Source organism: Sapajus apella, unplaced genomic scaffold (assembly GCF_009761245.1).
Source record: "Sapajus apella isolate SASKATOON/1434 unplaced genomic scaffold, GSC_monkey_1.0 scaffold34, whole genome shotgun sequence".
Lineage (NCBI taxonomy): Eukaryota > Metazoa > Chordata > Mammalia > Primates > Cebidae > Sapajus > Sapajus apella.
In genome coordinates this window covers 6,220,087-6,240,834 of record NW_022436974.1, presented here as the reverse complement: position 1 = coordinate 6,240,834, position 20,748 = coordinate 6,220,087, and the positions used below count along the sequence as shown (strand labels likewise).

The following is a 20,748-nucleotide window of genomic DNA, read 5'->3' as shown; positions in this document are numbered from 1 at the left end:
ACAAGAATGCCCACTCTCACCACTCGTATTCAACATAACACAGTAAGTCCTAGCAAGAGCAAACAGGCAAGGGAAAGAAATAAAAAGCATCCAAATAAAAAGAGAGGAAGTCAAACCATCTCTGTTTGCAGATGATGTATTTGATACTTGGCAAACCCAACAGTCTCTGCCCAAAAGCTACTAGATCTGATAAACAACTTCAGCAAAGTTTCAGGATATAAAAATCAGTGTACAAAAGTCAGTACTATTTCTATACACAAACAAAATCCAAGCTCAGTGCCAAATCAAGAGTGCAATCCCATTCATAATACCTATACAAAAATAAAATAAAATACCTAGGAATACAGGTAACCAGGAAGGTGACAGATCTCTACAATGAGAATTACAAAACACTGCTGAAAGAAATCAAAGATGTTGCAAACAAATTGAAACACACTCGATGTTCATGGATAAGAATCAATACTGTTAAAAGGACTATACTGCCCTAAGCAATTTACAGATTCAATGCTATTCCTACCAAATTACCAATGATATTCTTCACAAAATTATAAAATAACTATTTTAAAATTCATCTGGAATCAAAAAGAAACCCAAATACAGCAATTCTAAATAAAAAGAACACGTCTGGAAGTATCATATTGCCCAACTTCAAACTATACTACAAGGCTACAGTAACTAAAGCAGCATGGCTTTAATACAAAAACAGACACACAGACCAATGATACAGAATAGAGAGCCCAGGAACAATGCTGCCCTCCTATAATCATATGATCTTTAACCAAGTTAACAAATGCAAGCAATGAGGAAAAGACTCTATTCAATTAATGGTGCTGGGATAACTGGCTACCTATCTGCAGATTGAAACTGGAACCCTTCCTTATACCACATATAAAAATCATCTCAAGATGAATTAAAGACTTAAATGTAAAATGTAGAACTATTAAAATGCTTGAAGAAAACCTAGGAAACACTATTCTGGTCACAGGCCCTGGAAAAGATTTCATGATGAAGACATCAAAAGCAATTGCAACGTAAACAAAAATTGACAAATGGGGCCTACTGAAACTAAAGAGCTTCTGCATGGCACACACACACACACACACACACACACACACACAGACACACACACACAAAACCTATCAACCTACAAAATGGTAGAAAATACTTGTAAACTATCTATCTGGCAAAGGTCCAGTATCCAACATCTATAAGGAACTTCAACAAATCAAGCAAAAAACAAACAACTCCATTAAAAAGTAAGAAAAGGACCAGACACAGTGGCTCATGCCTGTAATCCCAGCACTTTGGGAGGCGGAGGCAGGTGGATCACCTGAGGTCAGGAGTTCGAGACCCACCTGGCCAACATGGTGAAACTCCTTCTCTACTAAAAACAAAAATTAGCTGGGCATGATGACACTAACCAGTAGTCCCAGTGACTAGGGAGGCTGAGGCACGAGAGTTGCTTGAACCTGGGAGGTGGAGGTTGCAGTTAGCCAAGATCATGCCAGTGCACTCTAGCCTGCATGACAGAGCAAGACTGTCTCAAAAAAGAAAAAAAAAGTAGGCAAAGAACATAATTAGACACCATTTTAAAAAATATAGAGACACAACCAACAAGCACATATGAAGAAATGCTTAACATCACTAGGGTAATGTAAATCAAAACCACAATGAGATACCACCACCTTGTACCAGCAAGAACGGCTATTATTAGTCAATATATAACAAATGCTGGTGAGCTTGTGGAAAAATAGCAATGCTTATACACTGCTTGTGGGAATGTAAATTAGTTCAGCCACTGTAAAAAGCAGTGTGTCAATTTCTCAAAGAACTTTAAACAGAACTATCATTCGACAGAGCAATCCCATACTGGGTATATACCCAAAGGAATATAAATCATTCTACCATAAAGACACAAGCACATGTATATTCTTCACAGGACTATTCACAATAGAAAAGACATGGATTCAACCTAGATGCTTATCAACAGTAGACTGAATAAAGAAAATGTGGTATATACACACCATGGAATACTACACATAAGAAAGGACAAAACCATGTCCTTTGCAGCAACATGCATGGAGCTGGAGAGTTCATTATCCTAAGTGAACTAATGCAGGAACAGAAAACCAAATACCACATGGTCTCACTTATAAGTAGAAGCTAAACACTGAGTACACAGGGAACTCAATGTATATTTAAAGAAGGAAACAACAGACACTGGGGCCTACTTGAGCGTACCAAAAGGGCGAGTATCAACAAGCTACCTATCAAGTACTATGCTTATTACCTGTGTGATGAAATAATCTGTATACCAAACACCCATGACACAAAATGTACCTATATAACACGCCCGTACATGTACTCCTGAAACTAAAAGTTTAAAAATAAATAAATACAATAAGGAGATAAATGATTTATAGAGAACAAACGTTAAATAAAGAAATATTTGAAAATATTAAATCACTAGAAAGAAAGACTTGTGGAAAAATCACAAAATGTCAAAAAAAAAAACCACGTAATTCTATTTTTGACAAAAGTCTAATTGGATAGAATTTGTGCACAAAAATGAAAAGATGATATATAAAGATATATGGTTCATGGTCCAAATACACTTTTTAAATCACTATAAGGCCACCTCCCTCTCCTGCCAAAAACATATTTTTCTCAATGTATGCTTAACTAAGAAACACAGCTATGTATCCATATTTCATTTAATTGATAGGCTACATACATATTCATTTCTTATGTCCTATGAGGCCTCTGTCTTCATGAGAATGGTCTCCAAAATGGAGCAGGAAGTTTTGAGCAGAGAAGAAATGATGACATTCAAAGGCCATAAAGAAGACTTGAGAGGTGGAATCACTATACAAGATGGTCTCAAAGTTCAAATCTAAGATTCTACGACTCAGAGCACAAACACAAAATTCTACGATCCCAGATGAGTGAAGAATCGCAGTTCTAAATACTAGAAATAATTGCTAAAGTATAGCTTACCATTTTTAATGTCCCTTTATCCCTCGATAGCCAAAATACCCCCAATTCTTCCCTCCTCCCGTACATACATACATGTATACATACAAACTATTGTCCCATTTGAAAATGTGATTAAGAGACTTGCCTTTCAACATCATTTAATTACACTGCATAAACTTTCCCCATAGAAAGGCCTCTCACACAGCCACATCATAAAAATCTTTTCCTCATTCCCAATTAGCATGAACACTTCTGCCCAAACCATTAACCAGCATTAAGAAATTAAATTACAATCACTATTCCCTTCTGTTCCTATGAATTCTTTAATAGAGGTACAAAAAAAAAAAAAAACCCACAAGGCTCAAATATCTAAGCCATAAATAAATATTAATTACTTTCAGGATAACCTGAATTAATAAGATTCAAAATAATGGAGAATTAAATGTACCTTATAACAAAAACAATCATACCTTCCCTCAAGAACATTAACATCTTTATCCAAATAAGTTGTATATGCTATGTCAAAAGATATGTATAAACAAAACACAACCCTTAGAAATTAATGAAGTGGTGATAAAGAAAATATTTTCTCAAAACAACAAAACTTATCAGAGTATAACCAGCACTCTGAAATATATACATACATGCATGCACATGAAATAATAAGACTTAGGTTTATAGTAACAGAATAACGTAGTGCAGCACTAGTCTGCCTTGGTTTTCTAAAAGCCCTGCCACCATCTCAGCCAGAGAGGTATCTTTCCACCACAAGATCAAAACAGTAATTCCATCATCTGATTCTTAGTCATTCCCACACATTTACTTCTCTGCTGTTATTATAACAAAGGGTTTTTCTCGTTGGTTACACTATGCTTAAAAACAATGCTTCACCCTTTTGGTCTCAAAAATTCTACTATTTCAAAGAAGTGTAGCATTTAGGTAAACAGAGTAATACAAACTAATTATTGGTGGGGGAAAAAGAATTACTCTCTATATGCTTTTCAACATAGAATCAATAAATAAGACAAAGCACTCTTGTTTATTTTCTTGCTGTTGTTTCATTTAGATTTTGTTTTTAGTTACAAATATTCCTTAAAAATTTGCAAATTAAGAAGATTATGTCTAAACAAATGAATTTTGGTACCTACTACGGAAGTATAATTTGACTCAAACTCTGGACTTATAAAAATCCCTTTTAATGCTACAAAGGCAGAAAAATCTGTCTCCAGATAGCAGGGGGTCAATTATCACATCCAAATATTCCACATCTCAAGCTTCCTTGGAAGGATAGAGACTGAGGTCTTCCACCTCCAACTAAAAGCCTCAGCCATCTTCCCTCCTGATCTCTCCAGAGCAGGAACTTCCTAAATCACCTTTATTTTTTTTTTAAACCTCCCCTCCATTCCACAAACATTTACTGATACCATCAATGTACTAAATACTGTGGATAGAGTTCTCTCTTAATTTATAAAATGATAATGATACAAGATTGCAATAAGGATCAAAAAGCAAGATCTATAGAAAGTTCTTAGTGTTAAATACCGAACAGGTAGAAAATGTTCAACAAATAGCATTGTGGAAATACAAGAACAGAACAAGAAGTCTACTTTTAAGAAGGCATCCACTAATTAAATTAAAATTAAGCAAAGCATCAGGCCCTATAAGTACTTTTCATTCAGCTCTATACTGTAAAATCTTTTCATGTGCACTAGGAAAATTGAATATACATACTTTTAAACTTAAAAGTTTTAGTTAAGTGATGAATCACATAACACAAATATTGGGGAGAAATTTTAAAATATATATATATAAACACACACACACACACACACACACACACAGACAGACACACACACCCCGTACATGATTTTTCATATACGTATTAAATCAGAAGCCAGACACAAAACATCAATCACAAAACCAATTTCACTACCAGTATTTTTCAATGGAACTGTTAGAAAGAAAAGTATTGACCCTTTCTGGCTCCACTGGTCTGCTAGACAGTTAATGGAATTATCATTACTTTATTGTCAATCACAGCAACACCTGAAGGTACTTCACAATAATGAACAGAATCTAATATTTAATTCAACAAAAATATTTATTGTAAAAGTGAAAAAGTATTTCTGAAAATTAAAGATGTAAATAAACATACCAACAGTATATACTCTAAAGTGAAATCAAGCTAGAAATTTATAAACAAATAATCTATCTTTTCATATATCCTAGTAAACAAATGCCTCTAGAGGATTTAGGAGAGGCTGCATTTCTACTGACCATAGTCCATTACAATAAGATCTAAACCACTTGCCTTAAACTGGTTCACTGTCACTGCCAATTCAACTTTTCTTCAATATTCCGTAGAAAGATTCTTTTTAAAAAGTTATTTTCTTATAAGTAATGTCCTGAGCACATACACAGCATGTTTGCCCAAGAACATTAAAGAATGCCTTCTATATTCTGACTGTGAACAAGCTTTTCTAGGAATGCAAATTTTGCTCTCAATACTTACACAATGCACTACAGTGTCATAAGCACTGTTCATGCTCTATTAGTCATTCTGTTGAAGATTTTATTTAAAAAAAAATAATAAAATGCCTGCAGTGTGTATAAAGCATTTGAGACACAAAAGACTTACTGTCAGAATATTTGCAGGATCCCCAAAACAGAAAAACAACCCCCAAAAAACAAATTAATTTTTAATTTTTAATTATGTTTAAAAACGCTATGCCAGAACCCTGCATTCAACTTAACCAATTTATAAGATAAAAAAGATAATATAAATGATCATCATGGCATCTGATTGACAGAAATGAGAGACATGTATTCTTCAGAGAAACAAAGGGGATTTGAGCTCTGGGACAGCCTTCCAACTGGTGCATGTTGGCACTTAGTTTGGAAAATCCCAAGGTTCTAAGGTACATGTGACCCTGGAAACAGTTATCAATTTATTTCCAGGTCTATCAATTACATTTCCCAAACTAAAACACAGGCATATGATTTAATAATGCAGCAGAAACTCTGAACAACCAGTTTGCATAGAAAATAGTTTACATATGTCTTTTTCTCCAGAGTATTGCTTCTTTCAAAGAACTTATTAGGAAATTTAAATAAACAAACAGGTGAAAGCCAAAGTAATCTGCTCAAAATGAATGTGTCCCTGGGAGACAGGCGTGAGGACTGGAGGGCAGGAAGGACCTTGAGTTCCAGCACCAGTCCCACAGCCACAGCATCCCCTTTAAGGAGCTTTTCAGAATCTGTTCAAAAACCTCCGATTCAAATTAAGATGATAGCTCAAATTAAAACATACAGATTCATAAGTAGCTTAAAGGGAAAAAGTTCATTAAATATCACTTAACTGAGAGAAGAATCAAACTAAACTGAAAACTTGTCAGATTATTAGAGCTCTGAAAGAAACTCTTTGATCCCAAACTGAAGTATATAGGCAGAAACACTGAGAGGAGGTATTTATTCCCTAAATACTTGCTCAACAAACACTTTTACTTGGACCAGTATAGAAAACATGGAAATCTATACTTGAAAAATGATCTCTCATGTAATTTTCTCACCCCACCTTGCAAACCTGAATTCATTATTAAAATTAGAAAGTCATAAATCCATTATTTTTGCTCTCTAGATAATTTTGTTTTTCTAAGACAAGCAAAACTGATTATTATAAAATGAATCTTTCAGTACCCTTTCAAAGTAATGGGATGCAATTTTTCTGCACAAACTTCAAAGTCATATAAGTGAAGCTAACACAGGTGGGTTTTTTTTTTTCTGTTACTAAGTTAAAACACTCAGTAGGTAAGGTAGAACATTCAATGTCTTTTTCTTTGTAGTCCAGAAAGGTTAAGCTAAAAATCAAAATGTTGATATTACTCAGTGATCCATGCCTGCCAAGGGCATCTGTCCCTACTTTTGAATAATCTTCCCTATTTACCAGATCAGTTGTTAGAAATCATAAACTAGAAAACCACATAATAGATAAGGTTCCTTTTTAGAGCTATTTATGTATACAATTTTGATTCCATGGTTATGAAAAGAACAAAGTTTTTAATGGAAAGAAAATGTATAATTGTAAAATACAATAAATTTATTAGAAATCAATAGGCTATTTAAAAATGACTTTTTAAAAAATCATATAATTAAAATATATCTCAGACCGGGCGCGGTGGCTCAAGCCTGTAATCCCAGCACTGTGGGAGGCCGAGGCGGGTGGATCACGAGGTCAAGAGATTGAGACCATCCTGGTCAACATGGTGAAACCCCGTCTCTACTAAAAATACAAAAAAAAATCAGCTGGGCATGGTGGCACATGCCTGTAATCCCAGCGACTCAGGAGGCTGGGGCAGGAGAATTGCCTGAATCCGGGAGGCGGAGGTTGCGGTGAGCCGAGATCGCGCCATTGCACTCCAGCCTGGGTAACAAGAGCGAAACTCCGTCTCAAAAAAAAAAAAAAAAATTAAAATATATCTCAAATTATTTAAAAAAAAAAGAATGAGGGCATTGTATCATTAAACTTTCTAGTAATTTGAGAATTACGGAGCATTTCCAAAATTTAGATAACTAGATTTACTAATATAAAGTTACAAATCAGTAACTATCAATATAATATACACAATACTAAAATTAATTCAAACTCTTGTAGCTCAAAAATACTTTTTAAATGTCAGTCCCTCAGAGACATTGTGAATATTGACATTGTGAGTATTACAAATATAATAAAATTATTTCAATTTTTTAAAGTTTCTGGCTTTAAAAGCAAATAAAATAACTCCTAACTAGTGTATGTCACAGAATCCAAAGAAATAAAAGTTTTAACAGTAAACTGCTTATAGTATAGCTTATCAAGCACCTACTATTTGCAAAACACTATAAAACTTGTACCTACAATTTCATTCAAAAAATAAAATCAGATCCTCCTTTTTGTAAGCATAAAACTTAAATCCAGGTAGGAATAACATCGTGGATACAAAAAAGTTTTTTTCTTTCCTTCACCAAGTCTATCATCCAATGATTTCAAAACCGGAATCAGTCACATATCTGACTAAAAATGAAGAAACGGTATGTTTTTCATTTATATAACCCATATGCCCTCTTAGTTGTTTTTTTTTCAGGAACAGTGATGGATTGGTTATAATCTTATATATGCTATAAGCGGAGGGTTCTATAGACATGAAATACAGCGAAACTATATGGCCCTGCAAAAAAATTATGATAATATATGGTAAAATCTAGAACTGCGAATTAGGAGATCATCTCTGACACTAAATAGCTCTGTGATCTTAGAGGAAACCACCACCTTTCCTGGCCCTCTGACATTTACTGTGCTTTTAGGTAAATTATTAGAGTTCTCTAGATCTATTTCCACATCTGAAAATTTTTGAAACTAGACTAAAATCCAAAAGCATCTGGATCAGTGGTTCTCCAATTTTTAAATGCAGACTTCTAATGTCACCCTTAGTGATTCAGAATGTCCACGTTGTAAACTAGGAAGTTAAAAGTTCACCAAGTTCACAGTTAACTGAAATACACAGGTGGTCCACAACAACACTTGAAAAACATTAACTGGATGATCTCTAATGCCTCTAAGAGTATAAAAAGATGATATGATTCATTTCAGCACCAAGCTTTTAGGAATTCAGAATGTAGCACAGTGTGCAGGGTACAGATATTAAACAATTATTTATAGAAAGAAAGAAAGGAAGAAAAAGAGGAGGGAACAGGTAAAGAAAGAAGAGAGAAAGGGAAGGAAGGCAGCTAGCTAACTGGTCATATTTTTGGCCAAGAAACACACAAAACAGTAGTAAAATTATACTTGAATAATATACACAACACACATCAATAGCTAGAAAGCAAAGACTTCAGTATCTATTACATTTTGCATGTAACATGAACCCTTATCCTCTTCTCAAGTCAAACTGCAAAGTGCTAAGAAGGAAAAAGGAAGGAAACAGAATATGGATGCCAAAAGAATTCTAATGGAAAACTACTGGATACTGGATGACTAAAACGTAGTGGCTATTTTCCCCAAGTAGAAGATAACGCAGAATTTTAAGGACAGTGACTTGGAATTGGAACTGAAGTTTGAAGTTACTGGTTACTCATACGTGCAAATTTCATTTGGGACAATATATAATCCAGAAATATTGTTGGCAATATTAACTTTTGTCCATTTTTTATCTGCATTTTCCCATTCACTTACATTATAATTTTTGAGATGTTTTATCTTCACTTCTGATGATCTTCAAATGTCAATGGCTCTTAACACATTAACTGTAAATAAACACAAAGGAACTTAGGGGAATTCAGAAATTTAAGGAACCCTAAAGTATTCTAAATCATTGTGCAAAGCCTGTAGGGAAGGGAGTGGTGGGGAGGAGGCTTTGGCAATTACTTGCTTCATATTTTATATGATCTTCAAAATGTAAAACTGTTCTTTTGAATGAAATGATACTACCAATACTACTCTCTTAATCATCAGGCAATGAATGAAATGATACTATCCTCTTAGGCAAAGAAAAAAAAAATCCTATTTTGTCAGAAGGAAAAAAAACATTCAAAGGTAAAGAAAATTCTCGCCAAATACAAACACTCTCACTTGGTGAATGTGCAGTTTATTTTTATCCTTCTCTAGCAAAATAGCAGGTCGAGGAAACTCATGTCCTCATCACTACCACCCAATCAATCTACCCTGGGACTGCCCTCTAACTACAAAGCTTTAGTCTGGACCTGAGGCACCAGATCTTCAGGCATGTGTGTTCTTTATAGCACACAGAACCTGAAGTGAAACAGATTTGAATTCGAATGCCAAGGTGCCCTCTTTAATCTTCAGTTTTCTTCTCTGTAAAATGAAAACATTAACACTCTCTATACAGTTATGAGGATTATATGAGAAAATGCATAGAAGAAATGGAGCAGCATGCCCAGCACATAGTAAGCATGCAACAAATGTTGTGCTATATATATTATTATTGTGTTTAATATTAATACTATTAATTTATTACTGTAACTGTCTACCACTAGGAAAGCAAGGCTTGTCTCAGGTGTTATTTTGAGGCAATGCTTTGGGTTATAATAGAAGAATGTTATCTTATATTGGTAACAGAGAACATCTGTACCATACAAAATTTTATTTTTGAACTTTACTGGGTTTCTTGGCTCAGCTCAAGAATATTAAGACTTATAATCACCACCCCATCATCAGCCAGTTATTTTCCCTTTTGCTAATGCATAACTTCTAGACAAGGCCTCCTCCCTACCTCAACAACTGCTCATTTGCTGCTATCAGTAAAAGCAATTCTGCTGAGAAGTGAAATGGATATATTTCTGACTTAATGCCTATTAAATCCTCTGAGCCTGATGAATAAATGTTTTAGCAATCCAGAGGAGACTTATATACATGCCCGCTTCTATTCAATTCCAAATTATTAAACTCCTTATGCTTGCAATTATATGCTTAAAATATTAATACTTAGGTGAAAAAAGAATATGTAAGACAGATATCTCTGGATTTTTTATAAAATGTTTCAGTGAAGGATATAAAAAACAAACTAAATACTGGCAAAAGCATTCGTAAACTAAAATGGTCAGCTTTATTTATTTCCCTTATGGAAACCACATCCTTACAACTGAAATGAGTGAAAATACCTAAGTAGAACCCGATACAATATTCTAGAAGATCATAAAATACATGAATACATGGCTTAGACGTCAAACTGGAAGTAAGCAGAGTAGGCCATCAATCTCATTACCACTACTACTTTACCATGTAATTCCTTGAACTCTTCAAGTGAAATATAAAATAGCATAACAATAAATCATTTTATTTCTATTTCTCCATCACTTAATGATCTTGCATTATTAAATGTATCACTTTGATTTTATGGTTCTAGATTAGGATTATTAAAATCTGATCCAAGACAAGACACAAAAAAAAATAGAAAGCTAAACTTAAGAGTTCAGAGTGCTCCAAGATATAGTTCTCTTCCTGGGTCTGCAATAATATATTACCTCCTCTCTTTCAGTGTTTTCTATTTTGGTCATTGCATTTGCACCTCTAAGAAGTGTCTCTGGCATAGCGAAGTATTGCAGACTTTCAGTGGAAAATAGCTTTCTTTTAAATAACACATTTGTGTATACAACGGAAAAAGCTACTATGTCTCCAATACCCATTCTCTCCTATACCTTAGTGACAGACCTCCAAATTCAGTTCATCACAAAGGCCTCACAGAAGAGACTTCCTATCCCAGCCTTTCTTGTACCTACATATGGCCATGGGACCATCTTCTAGCCAAGTGGATGTAAGCTAAAAAAAAAAAAAAAAAAGACATGTGACTGCCAAAAAGTATCCTTTAAAGAGAGAGAGTATGCTTTTCTTCTTCGCTTCCTCTGGAAGATATAATAGCTAGAGTTCCAACAATAATTTTAGTTCATGAATGTAAGAGAATCTGGAATGAACCCTGGAATGTAAGAGAATCTGGGTTCTTGATATTTCAGAACCACCATATCAGATCTGTATTAACTAACTCCAGGCTTTTATGTGGGAAAAAAAAATTAATATCTCTTGTATTCAGCCACTGTCAGTTTGGATTTCCTGTTATGCTCTGTTAAACCTAAAGTGTAATTAAAAAAAAAAAAAAGAATTTTCCAAATAACAGTGTTTACATTTTTAAGTATATATTATAAAACATATTTTACAGTTAATTTTTAATATATTTAATACATAGCATCTGCTCTTATTTACTTAAGACTAAAAATATTTAAAGAGCCCAAGAGTTAGTTATACAAAGTAAGAGTTTTTGAAAGAATGAATCTTCACCAGTGATTATTGCCATAGGTCCTACGTACTTGGGGAAGGGAAGAATGATAAAGCTTATTAACAGTTTATAGTAATGACAACATTGGTACATATATAGAAACATATTAGGAGGGACAGGCACAATTAGTTTTGTGTAATAAAGCTACAGGAAAGGGAATTGAAATTATTATTTTCAAGAAGGCATCTTCCACAGTCCCTTTTAATAATCTTCTACCAACCTTATTTTCTTAGACAGTTCCATTTTTAACTTGACTTCCTGTGGAAAGCACATTTATAAAATCATTTCCTATCCTTGACTATTGCCTCTAAGAGTGTTTAATTATTATCCACTGATTTAACTAAATCATACAGTAGACACAAAGATAGCAAGTATGTTACATATTCAAAACCATCTTCCTTACAAAGGAAAAATATTACACACTAAAATCTGGAGAATTTCCATTACTCAAATCCTGAATCACATGCAATCTTTGGCTCTGGTGATTTTGAATACAACAGCATTAACTTGGCAGCTTTCCAAAACAAACTTACTGCTTTCTGGTCATCTGTATCCAGGTTATCTCCTTCCCTTGGGCATAATCCAAGCTTTACTCGTTCAGGTGATGGCCTCCTGGAATTACTTCTTCATAATACAATTGACCCTTGAACAACACAGGAGTTGGGGTGCTGACCTTCATTGCAGTTGAAAATCCGCATGTAATTTTGACTCTCCAGACTATTCCCCAAAGTAAACTACTGATAGACTACTGTTGACTGGAAGCTTCCCTGATAACATAGTCTATCAAAACATATTTTAGGCTGCACACCAATATACTGTACTCTAACAATGAAAAAAATGTTATTAAGACAATCATAAGGAAGAGAAAATATATTTACCACCCTTTAAGTGGAAGTGGGTTAGCATAAAATTTGTTATCTCACTGTGTTGCACAGGCTGAGGAGGAAGAGGAGAGAGGTTGGTCTTGCTGTGGCAGGGGTGGCAGAGGCAGAAGAAAATCCACATAAAAGTAGATCCAAACAGTTCACACCCATGTGATTCGAGGGTCAACTGTACCTTTGTTAAATGCTTGTTTCCACTAATCTTTCTCACTAAGAATCTATTTTAAAGAAAAAGCCTAAAACACATATTCTTGTTTTGTGTTACCTACGGCTGAGAAAGAAAAATGCCTTAGGAAATGGCCTAGAAATCAAATCTAATAAATCTACAGGAGATGACTTTTACCTTGTACTACTTTAGTTAACATTTTTACAAAAATGCTCTCAAGTAATAGCTTTACAGTAGCTCTAACACAGACCTTAACTTAGTTTTAACTAATGTTGATTGCATTATAAAAGGCACCAATCAGCAAAAGAGCCAAGGCAGTGGTTCTCAAACTGTAGTGTCCATCAGGATCACCTGGAAAGATTCCTAAAACTTTAACAGCTGGGCTCAACCCCTAAAGTTTTAATTCAATTAGGTTCAAGGTAGGGCCCAATAATTTGCATTTTTAACAAATTCTGAAGAGTCACTGATGCTACTGGTCTGGAGACGAAACTTTGGGAACTACTGATCTACACTGATAGAAAACTATTGATAATAGCGTAAGGAAAAATATATACAGGACCCCATCTCAGGTTCGGTATCGACTTGCATTCTTTAAACATGTCCTTTCTGAAAAGCTAGACGATTACTAATGATTTCAGAGCAATACTGGTTCTTATCTAAAAGAACCTGGATCTTTGACGGTTTTTAAATAATGGAATCCAAAGTAAGTCACTTTTAGTCTAACATATTGAAGGTTTTATACAAGGTGCTATTAATAATGCCAACATTATAGGTTCAACCTGGTAGCTTTACTCTGTTCTACAGCTATAATTTCTACCTCTAATCTTGCCAGCTGTCTGAGAAGATATGCCAAGAATGACAAAGAGAATGGGTAAAAATGTGTGATTGTACACAAATCCATCACCACTACTAGAAAAACAACATAAAAGCATTTTTCCTACCAACATATCACTTTTTATCTTTTTGAGACAGGGTCTCATTGTCTTGCCCAGGCCAGAGTACAGTGGCACCATCATGACCCACTGCAGCCTCAACATCCCCAGGTTCAGGTGATCCTCTAGCACCAGGCTCCCAAGTAGCTGGAACTATGGAACTACAGGCATGCACTACCACGTCCAGCTAACTTTTCATTTTTTGTAGAGACAGTGTTCTACCATGTGACCCAGGCTGGTCTGGAACTCCTGGGCTCAAGCGATTCTCCAGCCTCGGCCTCCCAAAGTGCTAGAATTACAGGCGTTAGCCACTGCACCTGGTCTCCAACACGTCACTCTTAAGTGACCTTGAGGCTAAAACTCAAGATGAGACCTTGCAACAAAATGTGTTTTAGAAATCTACAAAACTCTTCTACTTCCTCAGGCTGTAAGTATAATCAAAATCCATGGAAACAGAAATCCAGGAATTGCTGTTTTCAAATGATGATAATTTTAAGGCAGGCATGCAATTTAGAAATGCAATTAGTTGAGAACTACTTTGAGTATGTGTACCTCCCCTTTGATTTTTTTAATGGAATTTAAATGTAACTATAAGATGCTCATCAATGCTAATGAAATTATATACTAGAAACTGATAAAACCAAAATAATCTGGGATAAACAAGTATGGTACCCAGAATAACTAAAGCCTGAGGGTACATAAATGATGACAGGAATACACATTAAATAAAACAACTAACAACCTAAGCTAGAGCAAAAGGGTCTAAAGTAATCAAGAGTAGCAGATGGATAGATAGTTACAGAGGATGTAATAGCCTCAATATGTATAGGACTGGACACAAAACAGATAATGCAGCCAGTAAATCAGCTCAAGATGTCCAGAGTCTCCCATAAAAATAACTTTAGCTTAGACCTGAAATTCCAAGTGTTCAGGCCAAATTCAACAGAAGAAATCCTTTTTAATCCTTTGAATGGGAGCAACAAATAAGAACAGTGAATGTTCTGTCGACATTCTTTTATTTAGTTGTTCACTGGGCACCTATTTGGCTCTAGATATCTTACCATTTGATTATGCACAATACAAAGTAATCAAAGAAACTCACTAAAGCAGTACACTTTATAATAGTGTATAAACTGAAAAATGGAAAACCAGACTAAGATGGCAAATTATTACCAATATAATGTCAAATTCTGCTATGTAGCTCATTACAGTTCTGAGGCTCAGGCCTACTCTTATCACATCTGACCTACAGTATTATTTTATCTATAGTCTATAAAGTCACACTTATATCAAGAATCAGTGCACACCCAACAAGAATAAAATTACAGAATATAGGTAGATTATCAAGATGCTGAAGTGAATTTTTCGGTAACGCCCTCTTTCTGTGGGGATAGACAAGCATGAAGAATGGCCAACAGCAAGATATACAAGAGTTGCTGAACACTTTACTAAAGTATGGCAATATTAAGCAGGACTCACCAAAGACAATTCTTTTTCTCTCTTTTTGAGACCGAGCCTCACTCTGTTGCCCAGGTTGGAGTGCAGTAGCGTGATCTCAGCTCACCGCAACAACCTCTGCTTCCCAGGTTCAAGTGATTCTGGTACCTCAGCCTACCGAGTAGCTAGGATTACAGATGCACACCTCGCCCAGCTGATAATTACTTTTTTGTTTTTTAAAGACGCAGGATGACATAACTATAGCTGATGAGGAAGTTACTCTCTGTATATCATATGAAGAATGAAATTGCTCTTTTGTGGGCAAAGGCATTAGGCCTATGGTGACCTAGAAGGCGTACCTGGAAACAACAGCAACTCTGAAACAACTACAGGTACTTAATAAGACTCACATGTTTAGTGTGAACTACAGATTGTACAACGGGCCTTTCATCCAACTTCAATGGAGTAAGTCATTTTCTTTTTTTTTTTTTGAGATGGAGTTTCGCTCTTGTTACCCAGGCTGGAGTGCAATGGTGCCATCTTGGCTCACCGAAACCTCCGCCTCCTGGGTTCAAGCAATTCTCCTGCCTCAGCTTCCCGAGTAGCTGGGATTACAGGCGCACGCCTCCATGCCCAGCTAATTTTTGCATTTTTAGTAGAGACAGGGTTTCATCATGTTGACCAGGATGGTCTCGATCTCTTGACCTCGTGATCCACCCGCCTCGGCCTCCCAAAGTGCTGGGATTATACGCATGAGCCATCGCACCAGGCCTTCATTTTTAAAAGTATTTTTATTTTAAAAACTTTTTCTTTTTTAGAGATGGAGTCTCACTATGTTGCCCAGGCTGGTCTCAAACTTCTGGGCTCAAATGATCCTCCCACCTTGGCCTCCCAAAGTGCTGAGATTATAGGCATGAGCCACAGTGCCCAGCCAACTATGCCATTTTCAAAAAACAATGGGCAACCACATGGATTACTGTATTATTATTCTTACTTCCTAGAAGGGCTTAAGACATCTAATCAATACATTTAAACATAACACATAATATTTAACTTGAGTTCATGTAATAATAAAAGCACTTAAAGAAATTAGAGATAAGTATATTACCACTTTCAGATATAAATTTGACTAAAATGTTTGTATTTTTTTTTTTTTTTTTTTGAGACGGAGTTTCGTTCTTGTTAGCCAGGCTGGAGTGCAATGGCCTGATCTCGGCTCACCGCAACCTCCGCCTTCTGGGTTCAGGCAATTCTCCTGCCTCAGCCTCCTGAGTAGCTGGGATTACAGGCATGCGCCACCATGCCCAGCTAATTTTTTGTATTTTTAGTAGAGACAGGGGTTTCACCATGTCGACCAGGATGGTCTCGATCTCTTGACCTCGTGATCCACCCGCCTCGGCCTCCCAAAGTGCTGGGATTACAGGCTTGTGCCACTGCACCCGGCCGACTAAAATGTTTTACTAAGCTACAGAGAAAGATGCAGTTATGTAGTTACCATTTATTACCAAACAAGGAGCATACATAATTATATCCATGAACAATTTTCCTAGTAGCTAAACTCAGCAGAAATTTATGTCAATCCATGTGTGAAAAACATTCTGTGACACATTTAGCAATATAATTAACTATTATTTTGCCAGAGACATCAAAACAATTTCACAAGGCAGTTTCTCAATTAGGCCTCTGTATAAAAAGAGCAAGGATAAAAATAAACTACAATTTAAGGGCATCATTTCTGCAAAGACTGAGACACTATAGGCCAAACAGCAATAATTTTGCTTTCTCAAAGGCTAATGAAACAAAAGAAATAACTTAAAAAATCTAGACAGACACTTAACATAGCTATGAGACCATGGTAGACCACACTGACAACGCATTAGAATCACCTGCGATGAAGTGTTAGATTAAGTTTAAAATTAAGCTTTCTAACTAGTGTCTATAATGTAACTATTACATACTATTGATTAAAGAAAGTGCCACAAACAGGTATGATGATTAATGAAATAAAAGATATACAGAATTTAGCAGGGAAACTTCCATACAGTTGACATTAAGTAAATGTTATTTTCTACCTTCCAGAAGACAGTAATGAAAGCTGGCATTCTGTTACGGAAAATAGGAGTCACACTTATATTTTTGTCCAGAGAGGATGAGGCTAATCTACCATAATCACAGTTCTTTCGAGGAATACTTAATTTTCTCAAATTCACGTAACATAATTTTTTATGAAGAAGTTAATATACATATATAAACTTTAAACTTGCTGGGCTTTCTTTTTTAGGAAGTGAGTATACAAAAGTGGCACCTTTAGGTATATTTGTTTGTAATAAAAGACACTTATTTAGTGTAATTGCAAAAATCCAAACTAAAGTTATCTGCAAAGGGATTATCTTTAAAATTAATAAGAATGCATTTATCTTAATAAGTATTTTCATTAAAATTAAAAAATAACAATTTTAGAGTTCAAAGGGACCTTACAGATTTTCTAAATCAAGTCTCTTGTTTTAAAAGATGAGAAAACTATAGACTAAAAAGGTTAAATGATAAAGGCCAAAGAGCTAGCTCAGCAAGAGATTTCAGCATGGGAACTTCCTAACTTCCAGTACCTCCTTCTAACAGTAGGCCGCCTCTTGTGGTTCTAACTCCTCTGCCTTGGATGAGCGTACTGGTTGCCTCTTACTCTATTCTGAGGCATAGCTGTCATTTGTAACTTTCCCATAAAATTAGAATTTTCCAACCTGTTTTCTGAATGAATAATTTTACAACTGAACATGTTAATCCTCAGATTTCTAAATTTCAAAGCAATAAATATGGAATTCAAAAAATACTTGATTCACACGTGCAATATATATAATCAAACTGCAAAGAAAAATCCTCCTTTCCTGGATAATTCAGTTTACAACTATCACATGCTGAGACTATGTTAAATGCTGGAGATATGAAGATGATTAAGACATGGCCCCTGCCCTCAAGTATAATAGCTTATAGCCTGGGAGGAAAAAAACTTTAAGCTAACAATTATAGTGTGCTTGTTAAGGACTGAAAAAGGACTGGGCAGGAACCTATGGATGCAGACAGATTTAGAATGATGGGATCAGACAGTGGTTCCCAAATGAGCTACTGAACAATAGGAAGAAAAGGCAATAACTACCCATATTTAGCAGAATTCAAAATGAATTATAGTGGAGCCACTTCAATTGATTCGAGGAGAAAATGAAAACTGTGTTTTCACACAGCAGTTACTGAATAACTCTCTAATAACGATTAGACTATTTTTCAGTGAAAAGAACCAGATTGCATTGTGGCTGCATAAAAAGCAAAACATAGGTCTTATATTATTTCTTAGTAAAATTTTAAATCATTATTTTAAAATCAAAGAAAAAGACTGCATCCAAAACTCGTCTAGTTAATATTAATGGCAGCTCTCTGCAAAGCTGCATAAAGTCCTCCTCAAAATTCCAGGATACAATTCCCATATGTTACAAGAGAAATGACAACCTGGAGAACCAGTAGCCCAAGAAGGAAGAAAACTACCACTTATTTTGTTTTCTTAAACCTATCACTGGGAATGCAAATCACTCAGATTCCTTGATACTGACTTTCAGCTGGAAGATTTAGAAAAGAGAAGCACAGGAGACACTTTTATTTACATATTTAAGCAAAAGGAGAGGTGAGAAGAAAATCAGAGTGTGAAGATAAGCGTGAAAGAAATTAAGAAAGTGAAGCCATGAAAGAGAAAAGGGTTGGGCAAGAACCCAAAAACCAAAGACATAAGAAAGGGTGGAAGAAGAGAGATTGACTGAAGGATGGTTTTGGAAAAAGTGATACAGAAAGACAGGAAATGAGGGGAAAAGAAGAGGCGGGGGGCTGTCTAAAAAAAGACTGAGAGGGAATGAGAGACAGGAGAAAGTAATTAACTGATGCCACCTCCATCGGGGAGAACACGAAATCGTAATATGAAAGGTAGAGGAATCTACAGAGAAGCAGCGAGTTTAACCTCCTTTTCCTCAGCCTCCACGCCCCAGAGAGAGAGGCAGAAGTGATTCCCAAGTCCGGGGGAAGGAATTCCGGCGCAGCCTTCAGAAACCACAACCTGCGAGTTGGGGCAACGTCCAGCGGGTCCCCGGCCCCTCTCCATCCCCTTCGGCCGCTGGGCGGGGCCCTGGGCGTCCTGGTTACCTGGACAAGGAGTCCACGCTGGGCGGCCGAGCCGCCGCCGGCTGGGAGCCAAGACTCTCGCAGCTCGAGCTCTTCTCCATGGCGCGGCAGGGGCAGCAGAGGAGAAGGCTGAAGCGGTCTTCGCGGCTGCAGGGCGGGAGAAGCAGAGGGCGGAGTGCTTCAGGCAGTGGCCGCAGTCAAGCCAGCGCCGACCAGGGAGGGAGACCGGAAGCGGCCATGTTCCCCCAGAGTGCACCGCGCCTGGAGGCTGCGGGGGAGCGGGAAGACCCCACTGCGCGGCTCAAACGCCTTCCCCGACGCGCAGTACGCGCAGTACTCGCAGTACTCGCAGTGTCCGGCCGGGCGACCTCTGGGCTTGGGGAAAGGGAGGTGGGGGCTTCCAGAGTGAGACGCTCTGGCGAAGCGGGAGGGATGGAGGACCAGACCCTTGGGGAAGGAGGAGAAATCCTAGGTATAAGAGGAATGAGGGAACATTAGCCATGAGGGTCTCAGGAAAGAGATAAAGACCTGAGGCCAGGAGGATGGTTGAGACAGGAATGTGGAGATCGAGGAAAACATGAGGACGGGATGATGAGAGAAAAGTGAGGGAAAGAGGTATGGAAGAGGAATGGGGAGGAAACTGATAAACATACAAAAAGAATTATGCACATATACTACAGGATGCGGTGACATTGGATATTCTGCCTTAGTAGAAGGCAAACTTTCACCGATTTTTCCCTGCCCTTTCAAATTCCCCTGCCTAGCAGTAAGGGAGTGTGGAGGGATAGAACTGAGATAAGAGAAAAGGAACTGGATAAAGGGAAAATGCTTCTGCTAGGATTTTTGTGTTACAGAGGACACAGGAAGGCCATAAGAACACCACAAAGGAGTTTTTCTGATTGAGATTGAATCCTAATCATCTCATGTATGGGGTGTAAAATTATGCAAAGATTATTCCTTTTAAAAAAAATCTCATGATCCTTAAAAAATTTCCTTGCTAGGATAAAATTATATTAATTTAAATTAGATTTAATTTACAATGTACAACTGATGTCTTTTAAGAAACCTTATAGTTGCAGTGCAGTGTTAACTTGCAAGTACATTCCCCAGAAGAAAACTTAGCTTAGTTGTGCTCAGTGTAAGCCAGAGTAGTTACTGATGAATGAGTGTGTGTTTAAGCACAAAAGGCTTAGCCGTTCTGTTTCCTTTTTTCAGTTTGGCAAGGACTGACAGCCACCGATTGTTTTTATTTCCATAATTTTTAAGAGACATTAACTGTACTCTGTAGGCAAAGGGAGTCGATAGTCAGAAACATTTTTTAACAAACTTAAATATCTGTAATGACTCATAGAAGAATTTCCTTATTTCTTCACCAT

At 36.4% G+C, this 20,748-nt stretch overlaps 1 protein-coding gene across 5 annotated transcripts in view; it reads right to left on the bottom strand.

Moving 5' to 3' along the window:
• Positions 1-20,029, bottom strand: part of MTMR2 (myotubularin related protein 2) — a 90,045-nt gene extending 70,016 nt beyond the window's left edge. For 3 of the 5 annotated variants that reach the window (XM_032295716.1, XM_032295715.1, XM_032295717.1), the window contains exons 1-2: positions 19,394-19,639; positions 9,185-9,255 (exon numbers count right to left, since the gene is read on the bottom strand). Coding sequence is in view for 1 of the 5 variants with exons in the window: in XM_032295712.1 (XP_032151603.1) it covers positions 19,394-19,473 (80 nt within the window). In the remaining 4 variants the exon portion in view is untranslated. Of the gene's footprint in view, positions 1-9,184; positions 9,256-19,393 lie in introns of all 5 variants that reach the window. The other 2 variants (XM_032295713.1, XM_032295712.1) reach the window with 2 other exon arrangements.
• Between the last annotated feature and the right edge of the window lie 719 nt (positions 20,030-20,748).